At 38.9% G+C, this 16,643-nt stretch overlaps 1 protein-coding gene and 1 long non-coding RNA gene across 10 annotated transcripts in view; one reads left to right on the plus strand and one right to left on the minus strand.

Moving 5' to 3' along the window:
• The window catches only part of TMCC1 (transmembrane and coiled-coil domain family 1), a 282,639-nt gene that overhangs the window by 139,201 nt on the left and 126,795 nt on the right, over positions 1-16,643 (plus strand). The window contains exon 1 of one of the 9 annotated variants that reach the window (XM_010589944.3): positions 4,343-7,111. The exons of the other annotated variants lie outside the window; for them this stretch is intronic. Coding sequence (XP_010588246.1) covers positions 7,073-7,111 — 39 coding nt within the window. The 5' untranslated portion in view covers positions 4,343-7,072. Of the gene's footprint in view, positions 1-4,342; positions 7,112-16,643 lie in introns of those variants that run through there. 9 annotated transcript variants of the gene reach the window in all.
• LOC135228491 (uncharacterized) lies at positions 8,442-12,704 on the minus strand. The gene is made up of 2 exons (XR_010319045.1): positions 11,243-12,704; positions 8,442-10,411 (listed from the first exon to the last, which is right to left on the minus strand). It is a non-coding gene; the product is annotated as an uncharacterized LOC135228491 (long non-coding RNA).

The following is a 16,643-nucleotide window of genomic DNA, read 5'->3' on the forward strand; positions in this document are numbered from 1 at the left end:
GAATTCCAGAAACATACTCTTAATCATAATTGTACCACTAATTGTCTTTAGGAGCAGTTTGGGAAACTGTGGAATGGCAGAACAAACAATGAAATGTGTTCTGCTTGACTTCTTTTGCTAATAAACTTAATGAAGTTGAGTTTTTAAAGATGTATCATGAATGAAAGTAGTTGTTTAGACCTGACTTACATCATGTTTCTTTCTTCAACATAATCCATGTCTCGTTAAGCAATACTTCAGAGAGAATTAGAGTGATCACGTCTATTGCATATTTCTAATAGTGGAATAAACACACTGAACTTTATGTATTTTTTTTTTAATTAATGGTAAGGATTTCTTTTCTACAATAGCTGAAATATAAATGAAATACAGATTAATATTTTGGGGGAAACTATCTTTTTGGTAGCTTAAAAATGTATTATGAAATATTTCAGGCATTATCAAAAGATAAAGCATAATAAAACAAATACTCATTGACTTACTGCCTACCTTAAGAAGTAAAACATTACAAATATAAATGAAGCCACTCAGCATGTCTGTGAGATTCGTCTATTTTCACTGACACGTAATATTGCGTTGTTCAGATGTAACAATTTATTCTCCTGTCAGTGAACATTTGGGTTGCTTTTGGGGTTGTTATTTTTGTTTGTTTATTTGTTTTGCTACAGTAGTGCTGCCGAGAAGTTGTGGTGCACGTCTCCAGATGCCCAGGGGCTAGAGTTTCTCTTAGGTATTCTTAGTTGTACAATGGTATCTTCAGCTTGACAAAATACTGCCAAGTTGCTCTTCAAAGCGGTTAATCAGTTTACACTCTTACCAGCAGTATACAGAGTTCTCACTGCTCTACATCTTTGCCAGATACCAGACGGTAATATTTTTTGTCAACCTCTTGGGTGTGGAAATACCACCTTGTTTTAATTTGCGTTTCCTTGACTAATAGTATCTTTTAGGATGACCGCTTGGGTTTCCTCTTCAGTGAAATTTGAAATGTGCCAGTTTTTTTTTGAGGATGGCTTTTCTTTTTCTTACTGATTTATGGGAGTTCTCATATTTTGGATTAAAATTATTGAATATACGTGTCATGGAGAGATTTGCATTAGTATTTAGAGTGCGTTGTAATTCAGGGACCTGAATTTAGTTATTCTAGGGGAAGTTTTTAATCTATTTTAGAATCCAGTGACTAAAATTATGCTTTGCTTATTTATTCAAACTGAAAACCTAAATAAAGTATTTGTATTTAAGCAACTGTTTAAGGAAGTTTGCTTTTAATTGAAAAATCATTTTTGATTCTCACTTTTAATAGATTGCTTATTTATAATTTGTTGTGGTTCTGCAAAAGTGTCTATGTCTTAATCCACAGAACATGTGAATGTTACCTTATTTGGTAAAAAGGACTTTGCAAATGTGATTAAGGATTTTGAAATGGGGAGATTATCCTGAATTTTCTGGGTGGGCCCAACGTAATCAATCACAAGGATCCTTATGAGAGTGAAGCAAGAGACTAGAAGTGGGTAGTAGGCATGTGACGATGGAAGCAAGAGGCCATTGTCACAGGAAGGGGCCATCCATGAACCAAGGAATGCAGGCAGCTCCTAGAAGCTGAAAAAGTTAAGGAAACTGATTATCTCTTGAAGCATTCAGAGGGACTGCAGCCCTGCCAACACTTCGAATTTAGACTTCTGACCTCCAGAACTGTAAGAATAAATTTGTGTTGTTTTAAAGCACTGCCTTTGTTGTGTGCTGTTGAGTCGATTCTGACTCATAGCAACCCTGTAGGACAGAGTAGAACTGCCCCATAGGGTTTCCTAGGCTGTAATCTTTATAGAAGCAGATCGCTAGGTCTTTTCTCCTTTGGAGTTGCTGGTAGGTTCGAACCACTGACCTTTTGGTTAGCAACTAAGTGCTTAACCGTTGTGCCACCAGGGCTCCTTTTAAAGACTTAAGATTGTGGTGATTTGTTACAGCTGCAGTAGGAAACTAATACACCAGTACTTCTCAAGAAAAAACGGATAATTGGGGATATATGTGAGTGAGTGAATGAAAAAATTAATATGGGAGACAGAGACACACCCATCTTCAGGGACTTAGATGGCATATAGTTTAGTTAAACAGTTGTTTTTAGCTGCCGTCGGGTGGCTCTTAACTCCTGGGCACTTAATGTGTTACAGAGTAGAACTGCTCCATAGTGCTGTCTTGGCATAATCTTTGGGGATGCAGATCTCCAGGCCTTTTTTGTGTGTTCCAATAACACTTTATTTATTTAAAAAAAAAAAAAAAAAAGGCAGCAGGTCAGATTTAGAGAGCATACAGGCTGTATTTTATCAACTCCTGGATTAAAGGATAAAGATTATAGGATGTGATCCATTTATGTGGTCAGTGCAGAAAAGCATTTGATAAAATTCTACCCTCATTCATGATAAGAACCCTTGCTAAATTTGGAACAAAGGAAGTTTCCTAAATGTGATAAAAATGAGCAGTAAACATCATATTCAACTGAGATATCTTATGCTTTTGAATGAGAACTTAAAGATGCTATTGCCATTTATATTCAACATTTTACAAGAAATGCTAAAGAGTGCCAAAGGACATGAAAACAAAATAAAATGTGTAATGACAGATTTAATTATATTTGTAAGTGTTTCAAGGACTTTTGAAAAAAATTACATTTTTAGAGTACAAAATTCAATACAAATATTAATAACGACCAAATTCTATGTCTCCACTTTTTACCTCTTGATATGACAAAGGCTTGTTAAAGTCTCCTACAAAATTTGTTTTTCAGTTTCCTCATCTGAGAGTGTTAAATAATGTGATATCATGTTATTTAGAGTATAGTGCACGTTGTGTATACCTGTTCTTTGATGCTTATATCCTCTCGTTTTAATACTTTTTCAAAATTGTGCTTTAAGTGCAAGTTTACAATTCAAGTCAGTTTCTCATATAAAAACTTACACATACATTGTTAGGTGATCCTGGTCGTTCTCCTTATAATGTGACACCACACTCCTCCTCTCCACCCGGTATTTCTTGCGTCCATTCAGCCAGCCCCTGTCCCCCTCTGCCTTTTCATCTCGCCTCTGGACAGGAGCTGCCCACTTAATCTCACGTATCTACTTGAGCTAAGAAGCATACTCCTCACCAGTATCATTTTATGTCTTATAGTCCAGCCTAATCTTTGTCTGAAGAGTTGGCTTTGGGAATGGCTTTAGTTTTGAGCTAATAGTCCAGGGGCCATGTCCTCTGGAGTCCCTCCAATCTCAGTCAGGCCATTAAGTCTGGTCTTTTTACTAGAATTTGAGTTCTGCATCCCACTTTCCTCCTGCTCCATCAGGGATTCCCTGTTGTGTTCCCCGTCCGGGCAGTCATTGGTTGGTAGCCGGACACCATCTAGTTCTTCCAGTTGCAGGCTGATGGAGTCTCTGGTTTATGTGGCCCTTTCTGTCTCTTGGGCACATATTTTCCTTGTGTCTTTGGTGTTCTTCATTCTCCTTTGTTCCAGGTGTCCAGGCCTTTCTTCCACGGAGCCACTGGGTGGATTCGAACCACCAACCTTTCGGTTAGCAGCCAGATGCAAACCACTTGGCGCCACCAGGCTCATTTGAATAGTCAGTAGAGGGCCTTTTTCTAAAGCTTCGTTTCAACAAGCTTTTCACTCATGGAGATGTCCCACCCATGAAGACAGTATTTTTTTCTGTTGAGGTTTCATGCCTTGTAGCCTTGCAATTTGCCACTCATGTTAACAGTGCTAATTTTTGTCTGCTTCCACAAGATGTGGATTTTCAGTCCCCAGCTATTGAAAATGACATTGTTTATTTGGGCCCTGGAGTAATAAGAAAAGGATAGCAGAGCTGTTGACTTTTCTCTAGGTTCCACATTTCTGTCTTTACTGCTGTTATTTTATAACCTTTGAGCTTGGTCTGTCATTTTTGTTAAAAAAGATGCCAGACTCCTCAGAATAGACCATATTTGGAGGTTCTGCTCTTTTCCCTAACAGCTCAGTTAATTGAGGATCCTCATGCACTCAAATGATTTTTAACAGGATTTGTTGCATCTAAACAATTAGAGTTTTATCTTTAATACCTAAAAATTGGTTAAGTTCCTGCTAGAATGAAGACACCATCCTTTTCTTTGGGGAGGGGGTGTTTATAGTATATTATGCAGTAATATATGTATAGAAAAAAACATACATTAAAATGTATGTATAAAACAATTTACAAATAAGAACTTTTTTTAATTAACCACATGAATAAAGATCTTGGGCCTTTGGAAAATAAATCCTACAAATTGCATATATAGTTCATGTATTTATGCAGTAATATATGTATAGAAAAAAACATACATTAAAATGTATGTATAAAACAATTTACAAATAAGAACTTTTTTTAATTAACCACATGAATAAAGATCTTGGGCCTTTGGAAAATAAATCCTACAAATTGCATATATAGTTCATGTATTTTATAAATATACAAAGTAAGTCTACTTTTCTTTACCAATCAAATAATTCAGTAATCAGTAAGATTCATAGGACAGTAAATTGAACACACACACACCCCCCACATACCCCATCCCATTTTATGTTATTTAATTTTTAAAACAACACACTTATTTATTGGCTCACTCATATATTAGGTTAGAAGTCTGGAAACAAAGGGACTCAATTCTCTGTTGAAGGTCTCACGAGCCTAAAATCAAGATGGTGTGCTTTCTGGAGGCTGTGAGGAAGAATCTGCTTCTGTGCTCATTCGGGTTGTTAGAAGACAACATCCCTTTAACTCCTAAGTTCTTTCTGTGTACCTGGCACTTTGAGGATTTTTACAGTATTCAGTTGATGATTGACATTTGATGTATACCTGGACTATTAGACTTTTGACATTTTTTGAATCCCTTTTCTCTTTTCAGATTTGTTTTAAGGCTATAAAGTCCTAAAACAATCATCTGGGATTCTAGTTGGTTTGCTAATATCAGAAACACCTCATGTTTAAGACAATATGTCTTTTTGTAAGAAACTTCGTTATTTCCACATCAGTAGCTGATTAATCCTTCCTGCATTCCCAGGAGAAAGGTTTCAGCATGCTCTGTTTCATTCTTTGTGGGAGAAAAATGGAGGTACTGGTGCTCTTAACCGTTTACAAAACAAAAACACACAGAACTCCACGTCTTCGTCAACCTACTTTCCACTTGGAATTCAATTTCAGTCGGTTAGCTTAACTGTTCGGTTACATTACATACTCTGGTATGAAGGAGTCTTCACTTTCAGTCATAGTTGTTGATCTAAAAGTTTCTTAGCTTTGAAATTTCACAAAAAGTACCATTAAATTTACCTAACCTTTTTCTGTTTAAGGTTTTTAGAGTAAAATTTTATATTAAGTTTTGATGATAGTAATTTTTTTGAGCCTTGGCATCTTATTTGTTTGAATTTGGTTCATCTCTCAGCTCTTCCTAAGGTATTGTGAAATGTGTGTGTGTCGTATTTTACATAATTTTAAAAAATTGTGCATCGCATTTGGTGGTAATTGGAAAACATTGGCAGGTGATATGCCCATAGCTGAGACAACTGCACAGGTCCCTATCTTTTCAAGTTAGGTAGTTTATCCATTTTTCACTTTTCTTGCCTGAAGGAAAAAAAAAAAGTAACACCTTTTGGTTTCCTCATGATAATATTATGGTTTTAGAAGAGGAGACTCCTATTTTACTCATCTGAAAAGTGGGGATATTAATACATATTTCACGGAGTTGTTTTAAGAAATCAGGGGGATAATAGATGTGAAATGCCTAGCTCAGTGACTGCGTATAGTAGGGCCATTCTAACAAAGGGTGTAAGACCTAATCAAGCTCACAAGGAATCGAGAGGCAGAGAGGCACATCGGGTTTGCCTGGAGTTGGAATTGGCTTGTCGGCTACTAATAACCAGTTAGGGAAAAAGTATTACATGCCAGCAGGTTCTGCCCTCTTCACTTATTATATTAAATTCATTTCAAAGTAGTAAACAGTTCAGAGAGGAACGTGTATAGTGGAAAGTTTTATTTAAATGAAGCTTTATCTTTACAGTGGTTGTCAGGAAACAATCAAATAGACAGGAAGAGACTGACAAATGATGGCAAAATATATTTTTATCTTTGGAACTGTCCTCATGATTGTCATTTTCCATACCTCTTTACCTGCATTCGTTCACTCTGTGCTATTCTGACTCCAGGGCAGTGGGTTTGGTTTGGTTTGGTGTGTGGGTTTAAAAAAATTACATTGTTCCAACGAGAGAGGGCAGTTACCTCAGGAGGCAGCTCTGATTTGTTTAACTTTGTAACGAAGTTGAAGTCACCATGGGAGCATGCCTCTCAGCACCTGACACTCATTCCTGAGGCGGGACCCCTCCCTGTGAATAAGAGGAAAAGCTCGGCCAATTACGTTAGACAAAGCTGCTGAACCCAGCTGGGAGGAGTTTCCTTCTCCGAGACCAGGGCTAGTGCAGTTAGGATTTTTGTATTTTTTTCTTTTATTCACGCCATTTCGCCCAGCAGATTACCTGAGGTGGAGGTGGAGAAGGTATAGTTTTTTGCAGCGACACCTCCACTGGGAGGGCTTTAGGGGAGGAGCTGGTGCAGTTGCCTGCAGTCTACTTGAGGCAGATGCGCTCTTGACCCCAGCAGCCACTCCTCCTCCCCCACAGACCAGAACATCAGGTCTGTCCCCAAGGAGTCTCAGGTGGCACCTTGGCCGGCCGCCTCGGCTCACGGTTTGCTGGAAAGGGAAGGGGTGGTCCTTCGGTCTGGACCCCTCACAGCTGACTCACAGGAAGTGCTAGAAGAGCTTGGCACTAGGCGAAGCCGCTCCAGGATTCTGCCCCTCCCTCCTCCTTCCCGCCCGCCTGCCTGCCTGCCCAGACGTGGGCTTTGCAGTATCTCCATAGAACAATGAAGTGGTTCCAAGTTTGCTACGACTCCCAGCGAAATTCGTTGGGCTTATATGACAGTGTTCAAAATGTTTTGCCACCGACTTTTCTAAGACGCTGTTTTTAAAAAACAAAAAACTGTGCCTTCGTGGATTGCTTTGTCTGAAGATACTCAGGGTGACCATGGTTCAGCGCTTTAGCCTCAGGAGGCAGCTATCCAAGGTGGGTAGTTCTGTGTGTTTGTTTAGGGGAAACTGGTTAGCTTTGGCATGGCTTCCTTTTTTTCTTGAACTGTTTGTCAAGCCTGCCGTCTTCCAGTGCTAAGGAGTGGGGAGGGGGAAGCACTGCCTTTTGTTCTTTCATCTGACAGACACAAAGGTTTAAGGCTGACTGCTCTGGCAACCCCAAATTTTGTTTACTAAAAACTGGAACTGTCATCTGTGAATTGGGGAGAAGTTGTAGTTTCCTCCTTAGATATAATTCCCAGAGGTGTGCATGAAAGAGAGATAATAGTGGGTGGAAAGTATGTATTTAATTAGCATTTAAACTAGCGGTTTGTAACCCAAGATGAGAAAGCCTTACTGATCTGTGGAATCAGTGTTTTAATATAAATTTTAGTATTAAACTGGGAAAACTACCACAAACAGTTCAATGAACAAGACCCCCATGAAAATGTGAAAATGAGTGGTTAAGAAACTAGTGTATTTAATGAAGTGTGTGAGAAGCAATTTAAAGGAGTTTTTAGTTAAGTGTTGGTTTTTACAGAGTTCTAATTGAAGAGCGGGTTTCATGTGCACAGCTTTTGGAGAAAAGTTCTCTTAATCTAAGAAAAGCAAACTTAAAGGCAAAGCACCCTTTTAAGAGGGGATGCTGATTTTAGGAATCAGCTCCGGCAGTTGCCAATCCCCTCTTGATCAAGTCATTGAGGTTTCTTTTTAGCTGGTGCAGAAACTAGTTCAGAAAGAGATGTGGTGGAGTTAAGCTTTATTTCAAAAAATCATACAAATCTTTTAAAGTTCTGTTTAATAATTGTACCACTTGGCATCTAAATTGTGTCACAGTTCATTCCCTGCAGACAGAAGCTTAAACGAATAGTAAATCAGTAGGCATTCTCCACTTCAACCATTGTTAGTCAGAATTGTTAAATCCTGAAATGTGTTGTTATCTTAAGGGAAAATCATTAGTTCCTCATAGGTGACCCAAGTATAGATTGGATGCACTCAAGTAAAAATGAGCCAAGCTCTTGCCTCCACGTCAAATGCTATGTCTTTTCCCCAATATCTCCAAACCTGACAGGAACTTCTTAGGAGTATTAAAATGTACTTTTCCCCCTATTCCAGGTGTGTATGTGTGTGCGTGTGCACACACACGCCACAGGGGGAGGGTGTGGATAGGAAGTCTCCATAAAGATATGTAGGTTCTCAGCACTGTGACACTTTTACACAAGAATATGTGAAATAGTTGAGTGCCAGGTGATAATTTTGCTATTTTTTCTTTCGCAGTTATTTTTTGAGCTGTAACCTCCCTTTACACTCACTATACTATATGCATGACAATCATTTATAAAAAAGCTACTCTGTCCTATAGAGTCTCTGTGAGTTGGAACTGACTCAATGGTAATGGTTTTTTTTTTTTGGAAAATCAGGAGTACAATCTCTCTATACTGTGAAGAAACAAAAGGTACATTATATAAAAACAGTCAGAGGGAAAACCTCTTTTTAGTTCCTTTCTCCAACATCCACTCCATTTTAACATAGTGCCCGGGTCTTAAAATATATGGACAGGACCAAATCCAAGGAATTTTGTTTTTTATCAAGTGTCCTTGCTATAATGTGTGTCATTATGAATGAATTGAAGAAAAAAAAATTTTTTTTTTAAGATTTTAGATGTTGTAATTATCAAACATAGTAATATGAAATTTTTAAAAATTGTTCTTTAGGTGAAAGTTTACAGAGCAAATTAGTTTCTCATTGAACAATTAATACACAGGTTTTTTTGTGACATTGGTTGCTAACTCCACTATGTGTCAACACTCCTTCCTTTTCCACCTGGGTTCCCTGTTTCCATTTGTCCAGTTTCCCTGATCCTTACTGCCTTCTTGGCTTTGCTTTTGGGCTCATGTGCCCATTTAGCTTCATACACATGATCCAACTATGAAGCACATTCCTCCCCTGTGTTATTGATTGCCCTATGGAACTGTCTAATCTTCGGCTGAAGGGTGAACCTCAGGAGTGACTTCAGTACTGAGTTAAAGGGGTGTCCAGGAACCATACTCTCAGGGTTTCTCCAGTCTGTTTCAGACCAGCAAATCCGGTCTCTGTGTATGAATTTGAATTTTGGTATACATTTTTTTCCTGCTGTATCCGGACCCTCTATTATGATCTTTGTCAGAGCAGTTAGTGGAGATAGCTGGGCACCATCTAGTTATTCTGGGCTCAGTCTAGTGGAGGTTGTGGTAGTTGTGGTCCATTAGTCCCTTTGGACTAATCTTGTGTCTTTGGTTTTCTTCATTCTCCTTTGCTCTAGCCAGGATGGGACCAGATGGCCACTCGCAGACTTTTAAAACCCCAGACGCTACTCATCACAGTTGGATGTAGAACATTTTCAATATAAACTATGTTATGCCAATTGAGCTAGATGTCCCCCGAGACCATGGTCCCCAGCCCTCAGCCAAGTAACCTGGCCCCTCAGGGCATCTGGATGTCTTTGAAGCTTCTATGACTTTGCCTTGGTCAAGTTGTGCTGACTTCCCTAGTATTGTGTACTGACTTACCCTTTACCATAAGTTACCACTTATCTACTATCTAGCTAGTGTGAAAAAAAAATTTTTTTTAAGTGTGATTATGCTTTAGGTGAAAGTTTACAGCACAGATTAGTTTCTCATTCAAAAATGTACGCACGGATTGTTTTGTGACATTGGTTACAATCCCTGCAATGTGTCAGCACCCTCCTCATTTCCACCCCAGGTTCCCATGTCCATTCATCCAGTTTTCTTGTCCCTTCCTCCTTAGCATCTTTGCTTTTGGGCAGGTGTTGTCCATTTGGAAACCCTGGTGGCATAGTTGTTAAGAGCTTCATCTGCTAACTGAGGGGTCAGCAGTTAGAATTCATTAGGCGCTCCTTGGAAACTTTATGGGGCAGTTCTGCTCTGTCCTATAGGGTTGCTATGAGTCAGAATTGACTCTACGGCAACAGGTTTTGTTTTTTTTATTTTGGTTGTCCATTTGGTCCCATACTCATCAAACTAAGAAGCATGTTCCTCACATATGTTATTGTTTGTTTTATACGCCTATCTAATCTTTGGCTGAAAGGTGGACTTCGGGAGTGGCTTCGGTTCTGAGTTAGCAGGGTGTCCAGGGGCATAGTCTCAGGGGTTCCTCTAGTTTCATCAGACCAGTAAGTTTGGTCTTTGTGTAAATTTGAATTTTGTTCTGCATTTTTCTCCTGCTGTGTCCGGGACCTTCTGCTGTGATCCCTGTCAGAGTGGTTGTAATATTTTTAGTTGTTTCAGTCTGTATGGCACTGAAATGCAAAGGAGAAACAATAGTTATGTTAATGAGGTTTTTTTTTTTTTTTTTTAATAATTACAGCTAATGCAATGTGCCCCTTTCTGTCTTTTCAGCTAGGTCCATACGTTACCTGAGACCTGTAATACCCCGGTGCATGGTATTTCTGGCATACATTGAATACGTAAAGTGAAATTGTTTTGTTTTCAGGTTAAAAACAGTTGAATAGGGGGCAATTTCATACGGTTCCAACTATAGGAACAAATATTTTGTCTAATAAGAATCTTCCATAAACAGTCACCTTAAGATGATCTCGTATTTTAAAAAACAGTTTACTTTTCCAATAAAGAGGAATACTGATGTGATCATCTTCAAATTCTGTTAGAAATTTTCTGAAAGAAAATATTTGTAAATGTTTGCAATGATTTTAAACCCAATATCCGCTTTAGATGCTTTTTATCTTAAGTTTGATCGTCTTATTTACTTAACGTTAGACAAGAATATTTAAATGATTGCCCTAGGCTAATGGATGTTCACCTCTGAATTAAGAAAAAAAGGTGGAAGTAAATTAAGAAATACGTAAAGTAAAAACCTTCAGTTTTTAAGAGAGGTGATCAGCTTTTCTTTGCCTATATCCCAGTTACCTGACTTCCAGAAAAGTTCTCTTTTCCTTACCATTTTAGGTTATTTGTTTCCTTTATGGTTTTCTCACATATGATTTCAGAAATACTAAGAAAAGCTTGTTCTATCCCACCCTATGCCCTTTGCATGAGCCAGCCCAAATAGTCTATAACCCTGCCTTGTTGTACATAGAGAACTTTGGAAGAGGGAGAAGAATGGTACTTACTGAGTTCTCACTCAGTGCTTGGCAGTATAGTCATTTCGTTGAATTCTTTTGATGATTCTTCACGTTAGCGTGAGGTTCATTTTATCCTTAAAGAAACTGAAGCTCAGAGAAGTTAAATCGTTTGCCCAAGATCAACGGAAGGTAGAGCCAGGTTCAAACTTAAGTCTAACTACAAAACCCATTCTGTTTGCCCATACCAACTGCTTCTGTAAATTTCTGGTATATTAATCATTCTGACTGTCATGATCTCTCATGTTCCTCCATATGTTTGTCTATGCTTACAGGAACTTGGGTAACTTCCGTAGAGCATAGAGCTGAAATTAGTATCCTATAGGGTTTGAACTTACTAGTCAAACTTGATAGTGTTTCCCATAATTAAAGTTGTTTTCTTTGGCTGGAGAAGCATTGATTTGAGTAAGTTAATTGATTTAATAAAGCCATATTAAAGGTAGTTGAAGCTTAACTGCATGAAATTATGTGAAACTTTTAAAGAATTTCTGTTAAGGAGAACAGCTTTTCAGTTTCTATAATAATGTTTTAAGGATGAAATACAGTGGGTTAGACATTTAGAAAGTCTGTCTTAATTCACTCTGGTTTATCTCTGGTCAGAGGAAATTTCCCCCTAAAGTTTTTAAAACGGGTAGTGCAAAATCAGTTTCCCTCTTTTTCCAGGGACTTCAGTTTTTCAGAAGATATGATAAGAGGAAGCTTTAAGAAAATTCTTTGAAAATTGCTACTTTAGTAAAATGTTATATACCTTTTTATTTTACTTTTGAATAGGTAATTTATTTCTACATGAAATGAATTTTATTTTGAAGTAAAAAATTATATAACTCTGAACTTGTGCTTCCAGTGTCTTCTCCTAGCTCACATTCCTGCTTGCCTCTAAAGGTAGCCATTTTTAGTTTCTTGTTTATCCCTCCGCTGTTGGTTTACGCATATGTAAGCAAATGTGAACAAATATTTTCTGACCTTTCTAACACAAAAGATAAATACTATATACAGTTTGCTTTAATAGCTTCAACTTTAATTTTCTAGATATGGACCTGAATAGTGATCTCAGTTTGGGGTTCACATTTATTTTCACGCAAGGCTTACTTTTTTTTTAGAGCAGCCACAGCTACACAGAACCTAGTTTCTATATCAAAGATAATGAAAATAACAGCAAATCAGTGATGACTTGATTTTTTAAAATTCATATCACGTTTCTTTCCTACTTAGTTTGAGTGCTTTTCTTTTGCTGTGTTTAAAATTCTCATGTGGGAACAAAGGTGGGAGATAAAAATCATACCAGTGTATCCCGGGTTGGTCTGTGAAGAATGTCATGGCTGAGAAGCAGGAGTTGTGTTAGCTTTCTCCATTTCTGCTATTGATTTGTTGAAATCATTTAGTCCAGACTTGTAGATGTGGCCCATTAGTCACTAATAATCTTTTGATTTCTATACATTTGCTTATTTCATGTAAATGATATCATACGATATTTGTCCTTTTGCGACTGACTGCCTTCACTCAGTGTGATGTTTTCAGGGGTCATCCATGTTGTCACATCTATCAGGATTTCCCTTATGGCTGAGTGGTATTCTGTCGTACGTATATACCACATTTTGTTTATCCATTCATCCATTGATGGACTTTTCACTTGTTGCCATCTTTTGGCTGTTGTGAAAAGTGCTGCATTTCCTGGTCATCATCATGCCTCTTTCCGGACTCCCACTACGTCAGCACATTCTCTTGGCTCCACTTTTTAAATACGGTGAAACCTGCAAGAGCCAGAACTCAACAGGACTGCTTTCGCAAGTTTTTTGCCTTTGACAGTGTGCAGTCTTACCACTTTTCTATTGCTCATTTTAGTGGGAAATATTTGAGTTTTCCTTCTCTGACAGGTCTATACCTTACATAGGTTCCAGATTTCACAAGTTTTACTCTGCATATCTAAAATTTGATTATTTCTTACCATCTTCACTGCTGTCGTCTGCTCTCTGCTACCATCTTCTTTTACCTGTATTATTGTGTTAATTCCTCACTGGTCTCCCAGCATCTTTTCCCCCAGTAGAGTTTATCCTTAACACAGGAGCCAGTGTGAAACTACTGAAACTTAAACTAGATAACGTCATTCTTATGATCAAAACCCTCCAGTGTCTTCCTTTCCCATTCACTCTTACATGGCCTTTAAGACCCTACACAGTGTGTCCCTCCATTAACTCTCTGACTTCATACTGTTCTTCCCTTGCTCATTTCACCCCATCCACACCGGCCCCCTTACTGTTCCTGGAATATGTCATGTATGCGCTTCCCTCAGAACCCTCTGCCTGGCATGTTCCTTTCCTTCAAGTTACTTTCTCAGATCTTCTTCGTGAGACCTTCCTTAAGCACTTTAGGTATAAAATTGCAAGCCCCTTCCTTGCTTTATTTTTTATCTCCAGCACTTAACCACCTTCTAACATGTTTATAACTTAGTCTTTTATTTTGTCTGTCCTCTTTTCTCCAACTTCCCCTTTCTACCAGCAGTGTAAATCCCTTGGAGGGTTTTTGTCTGTTTTATTAATGTATCTCCAGCACCTAGAACATAAAAAAAAAAACCTGTTGCCATTGAGTCAATTCCAGCTCATAGCGACCGTATAAGACTATAGAACTGCCTCATAGGGTTTCCAAGGAGCAGCTGGTGGATTCAAATGTCCGACCTTTTGGTTAGCAGCCATAGCTCTTAACCACTTTGCCACCAGGGCTTTTAATTCCTATTTGTTGAGTACCTGAATGAATCATTTATTTGAAAAAAAAAATCAAAGGAAAGAAAAGAGTCATCCTGAATTTATACATGAAACATTGTATTATCAAACAATAATTTTGACTTTGGGTGTCTAACGTTTTTGAAGTGATTTCGTCATTTCCCTTATATGCAACAAAAAAGTAATCTTTTTCCTAGTCTTTAGCTTTTTGATAAATAAAAAACCCCTGGGGATTTCTACTTGCCAAAAAAAATCAAAAGCACTCATAGCTCTTATTCAATTTAATTCTATAAAGTAGATAGGATAATATTATTATTCCATTTTGTAAATACAGTAAGTTCCTGGGTTAAGAATGTCAGACTTAAGAACTTGACTGCCATAGAGCCTATTATATTAAAATTTTTAGTTAAATTTAGTGGTTCGTAATGAATGCAGGCTCTGCTTTGTGAATCTCACGAAGTGTTTCACGTGCATAAAAAGACGAAACGTATACTATATACTGAGACGCATTTGACTCACTGACGCTAAATAACAACGGTATATACCTGTTTCGGCTTACCTACAAATGTGACTTAAAGACAGGCTTAAGAACAGATCTCATTCATAACCTGAGGACTGCCTGCATATAAAATAAAATCTAAGTTCAGTGTTTGTTATAACTCTTTGAATTCAGTTAAATTTAATAGACATTAACACAGAAGTATCTCCTATTTTGGTAGTAAATGCCAAATTCCTTAAGTAGCTTAAATTCTAGTTGAGAAGACAAAGCATGAAAGAAGACAAAACCAAGTGCTATTTAATTGTGTCCAAATGTGGAATATATACAAGTTGTCTGAGAGGGGAAGGTAAAAAGCTACGCGGGCTTGAAGGAAGTGGGCTTTGAAATGTAGATGGCAATAGAACCAGTGATAGGAGAGGGTGCAAAGAATGAAAACTTCTTGCATCACTTATATATTTACTGGGATGAATGAATGTGATAATGAGGACATAGTGCCCTACAGGATCAAGGAAAACAGCTGGACCAACAAATTATGTGTTGACAAAGGAAATTTCCCTTATATGTGTGGTGGAGCCAAGCATGGAGGGTTTTAGATGCCAGGATAAAAAATGCAGGCTGGTTTGGCTAGGCATTAGGAATCCAGCCCAAGTTGTTGAATAGAAGAAAACTCATGATGTAAATAATGTGGTAAGAGATTTTGTCTAAGATTACAGCACCTCCCAAGAGAACTTTCTGCAGTGATGAGAATGTTTTGTATCTGTTGTCTAATGCAGTGTGACTGAGTACAGTGCAGTGAATTACTTAACATGGCCCTTCTAGCCAGGCATGGTCTTGTGACTCCCACAAAACGATTGGGTGATACCTATGCAAATAAGGTATTCGTGGCCCACCAAGGGGATTGGAAAGCATGCTAATAATGCAAATAAGATACTTGGAACCCCTGCAGGGGTAAGACCATGCAAATAATGTATATGGAACCCTAACGAGGGGATTGGTCAGTTTTGCCATCTTGCTGGGCTTAAAAAGAGCCAATCCCAGAGCAGAGGAGGGACCTCACCACCATCCAGAAAGAAGAGCCAGGAGTGGAGTGCATCTTTTGGACTTGGAGTCTCTGCACCAAGAACTTCTTAGACCCAGAAGACAGCTGTCACACCAGAGACAGTGAGAAGCAGTGGCAAGCATGGCAGAGTCCGGTGGCAGAGAAACGGCAGCAGCAAAACCAGAAGACCGATGCATGATGACTGCAGTGGGCTTTCTGGCCTACCGAGTTAGAAGACTACAGTGGGCATGTCAGCCCACGGAGTGAGAGAGCTGAGTACCTTTGGGCAGGAGGCTTGCTGGCGGAGTGGTACGCCTCTGGGCACTTGTTGGTGGAGCTAGGCTCAGCGACCCACGGAGTGAGAGAACTGAGCTGGGTGCATTTGGGCAGAATGCTTACTGACGGAGTGGAGTGCCTCTGGGCACTTATCAGCAGAGTTAAAAGAGCTTTGTAACACTTGCCGGACCCGGGCAGAGGCCGGGCCTGAGCAGGGGCCAAGAGGAGCCTGTCCTCAGGGGACCAAGAGGAGCTGAGAGAGCTGTCCTGCACTGAAGGGACACTTTGCCTACATACTTCCTGATCCTGATCTTGAGTTGTATCCTTTTGATCCTGATCCCAAGTTGTAACCCGTTACTTCCCTAATAAAATCCATACCCATTGACCCATTGCCCTTGAATTGATTCCAGTTCATAGCGACCCTATAGAATAGAGCAGCACTGCCCAGTAGGGTTTATAAGGAGCAGCTGGTGGATTTGAACTACTGACCTTTTGGTTAGCAGCCAAATATTTAACCACTGTTCCACCAGGGCACCTAATAAACCCCATAATCATGAGTATTGCCTGTGAGTTCTGTGTGGCCACTGTGACAAATTAACGAACCCAGCAGAGAAGTAGAGAGTGCCATGGGAGGGATGGCTGGTGTCAGGATTGGTAAAAAAAAAAAAAAGGTTGGAGATAGAAGGTATGTCAGACTTCCACCTCATAGGAATCAGCCTTGGGCCGTTGTTGATTCTTACTCCTCTTCCTTCTGAAATTAGGCAGGAGGTCTGACATCTCTACCATGCCATTATTACACTGAGGAATTGAAAATTTTATAATTAAAGTTTTAAATTTAAGTAGCCACATGTGGTTAGTGGC

Source organism: Loxodonta africana, chromosome 22 (genome assembly GCF_030014295.1).
Source record: "Loxodonta africana isolate mLoxAfr1 chromosome 22, mLoxAfr1.hap2, whole genome shotgun sequence".
In the NCBI taxonomy this organism is placed as follows: domain Eukaryota; kingdom Metazoa; phylum Chordata; class Mammalia; order Proboscidea; family Elephantidae; genus Loxodonta; species Loxodonta africana.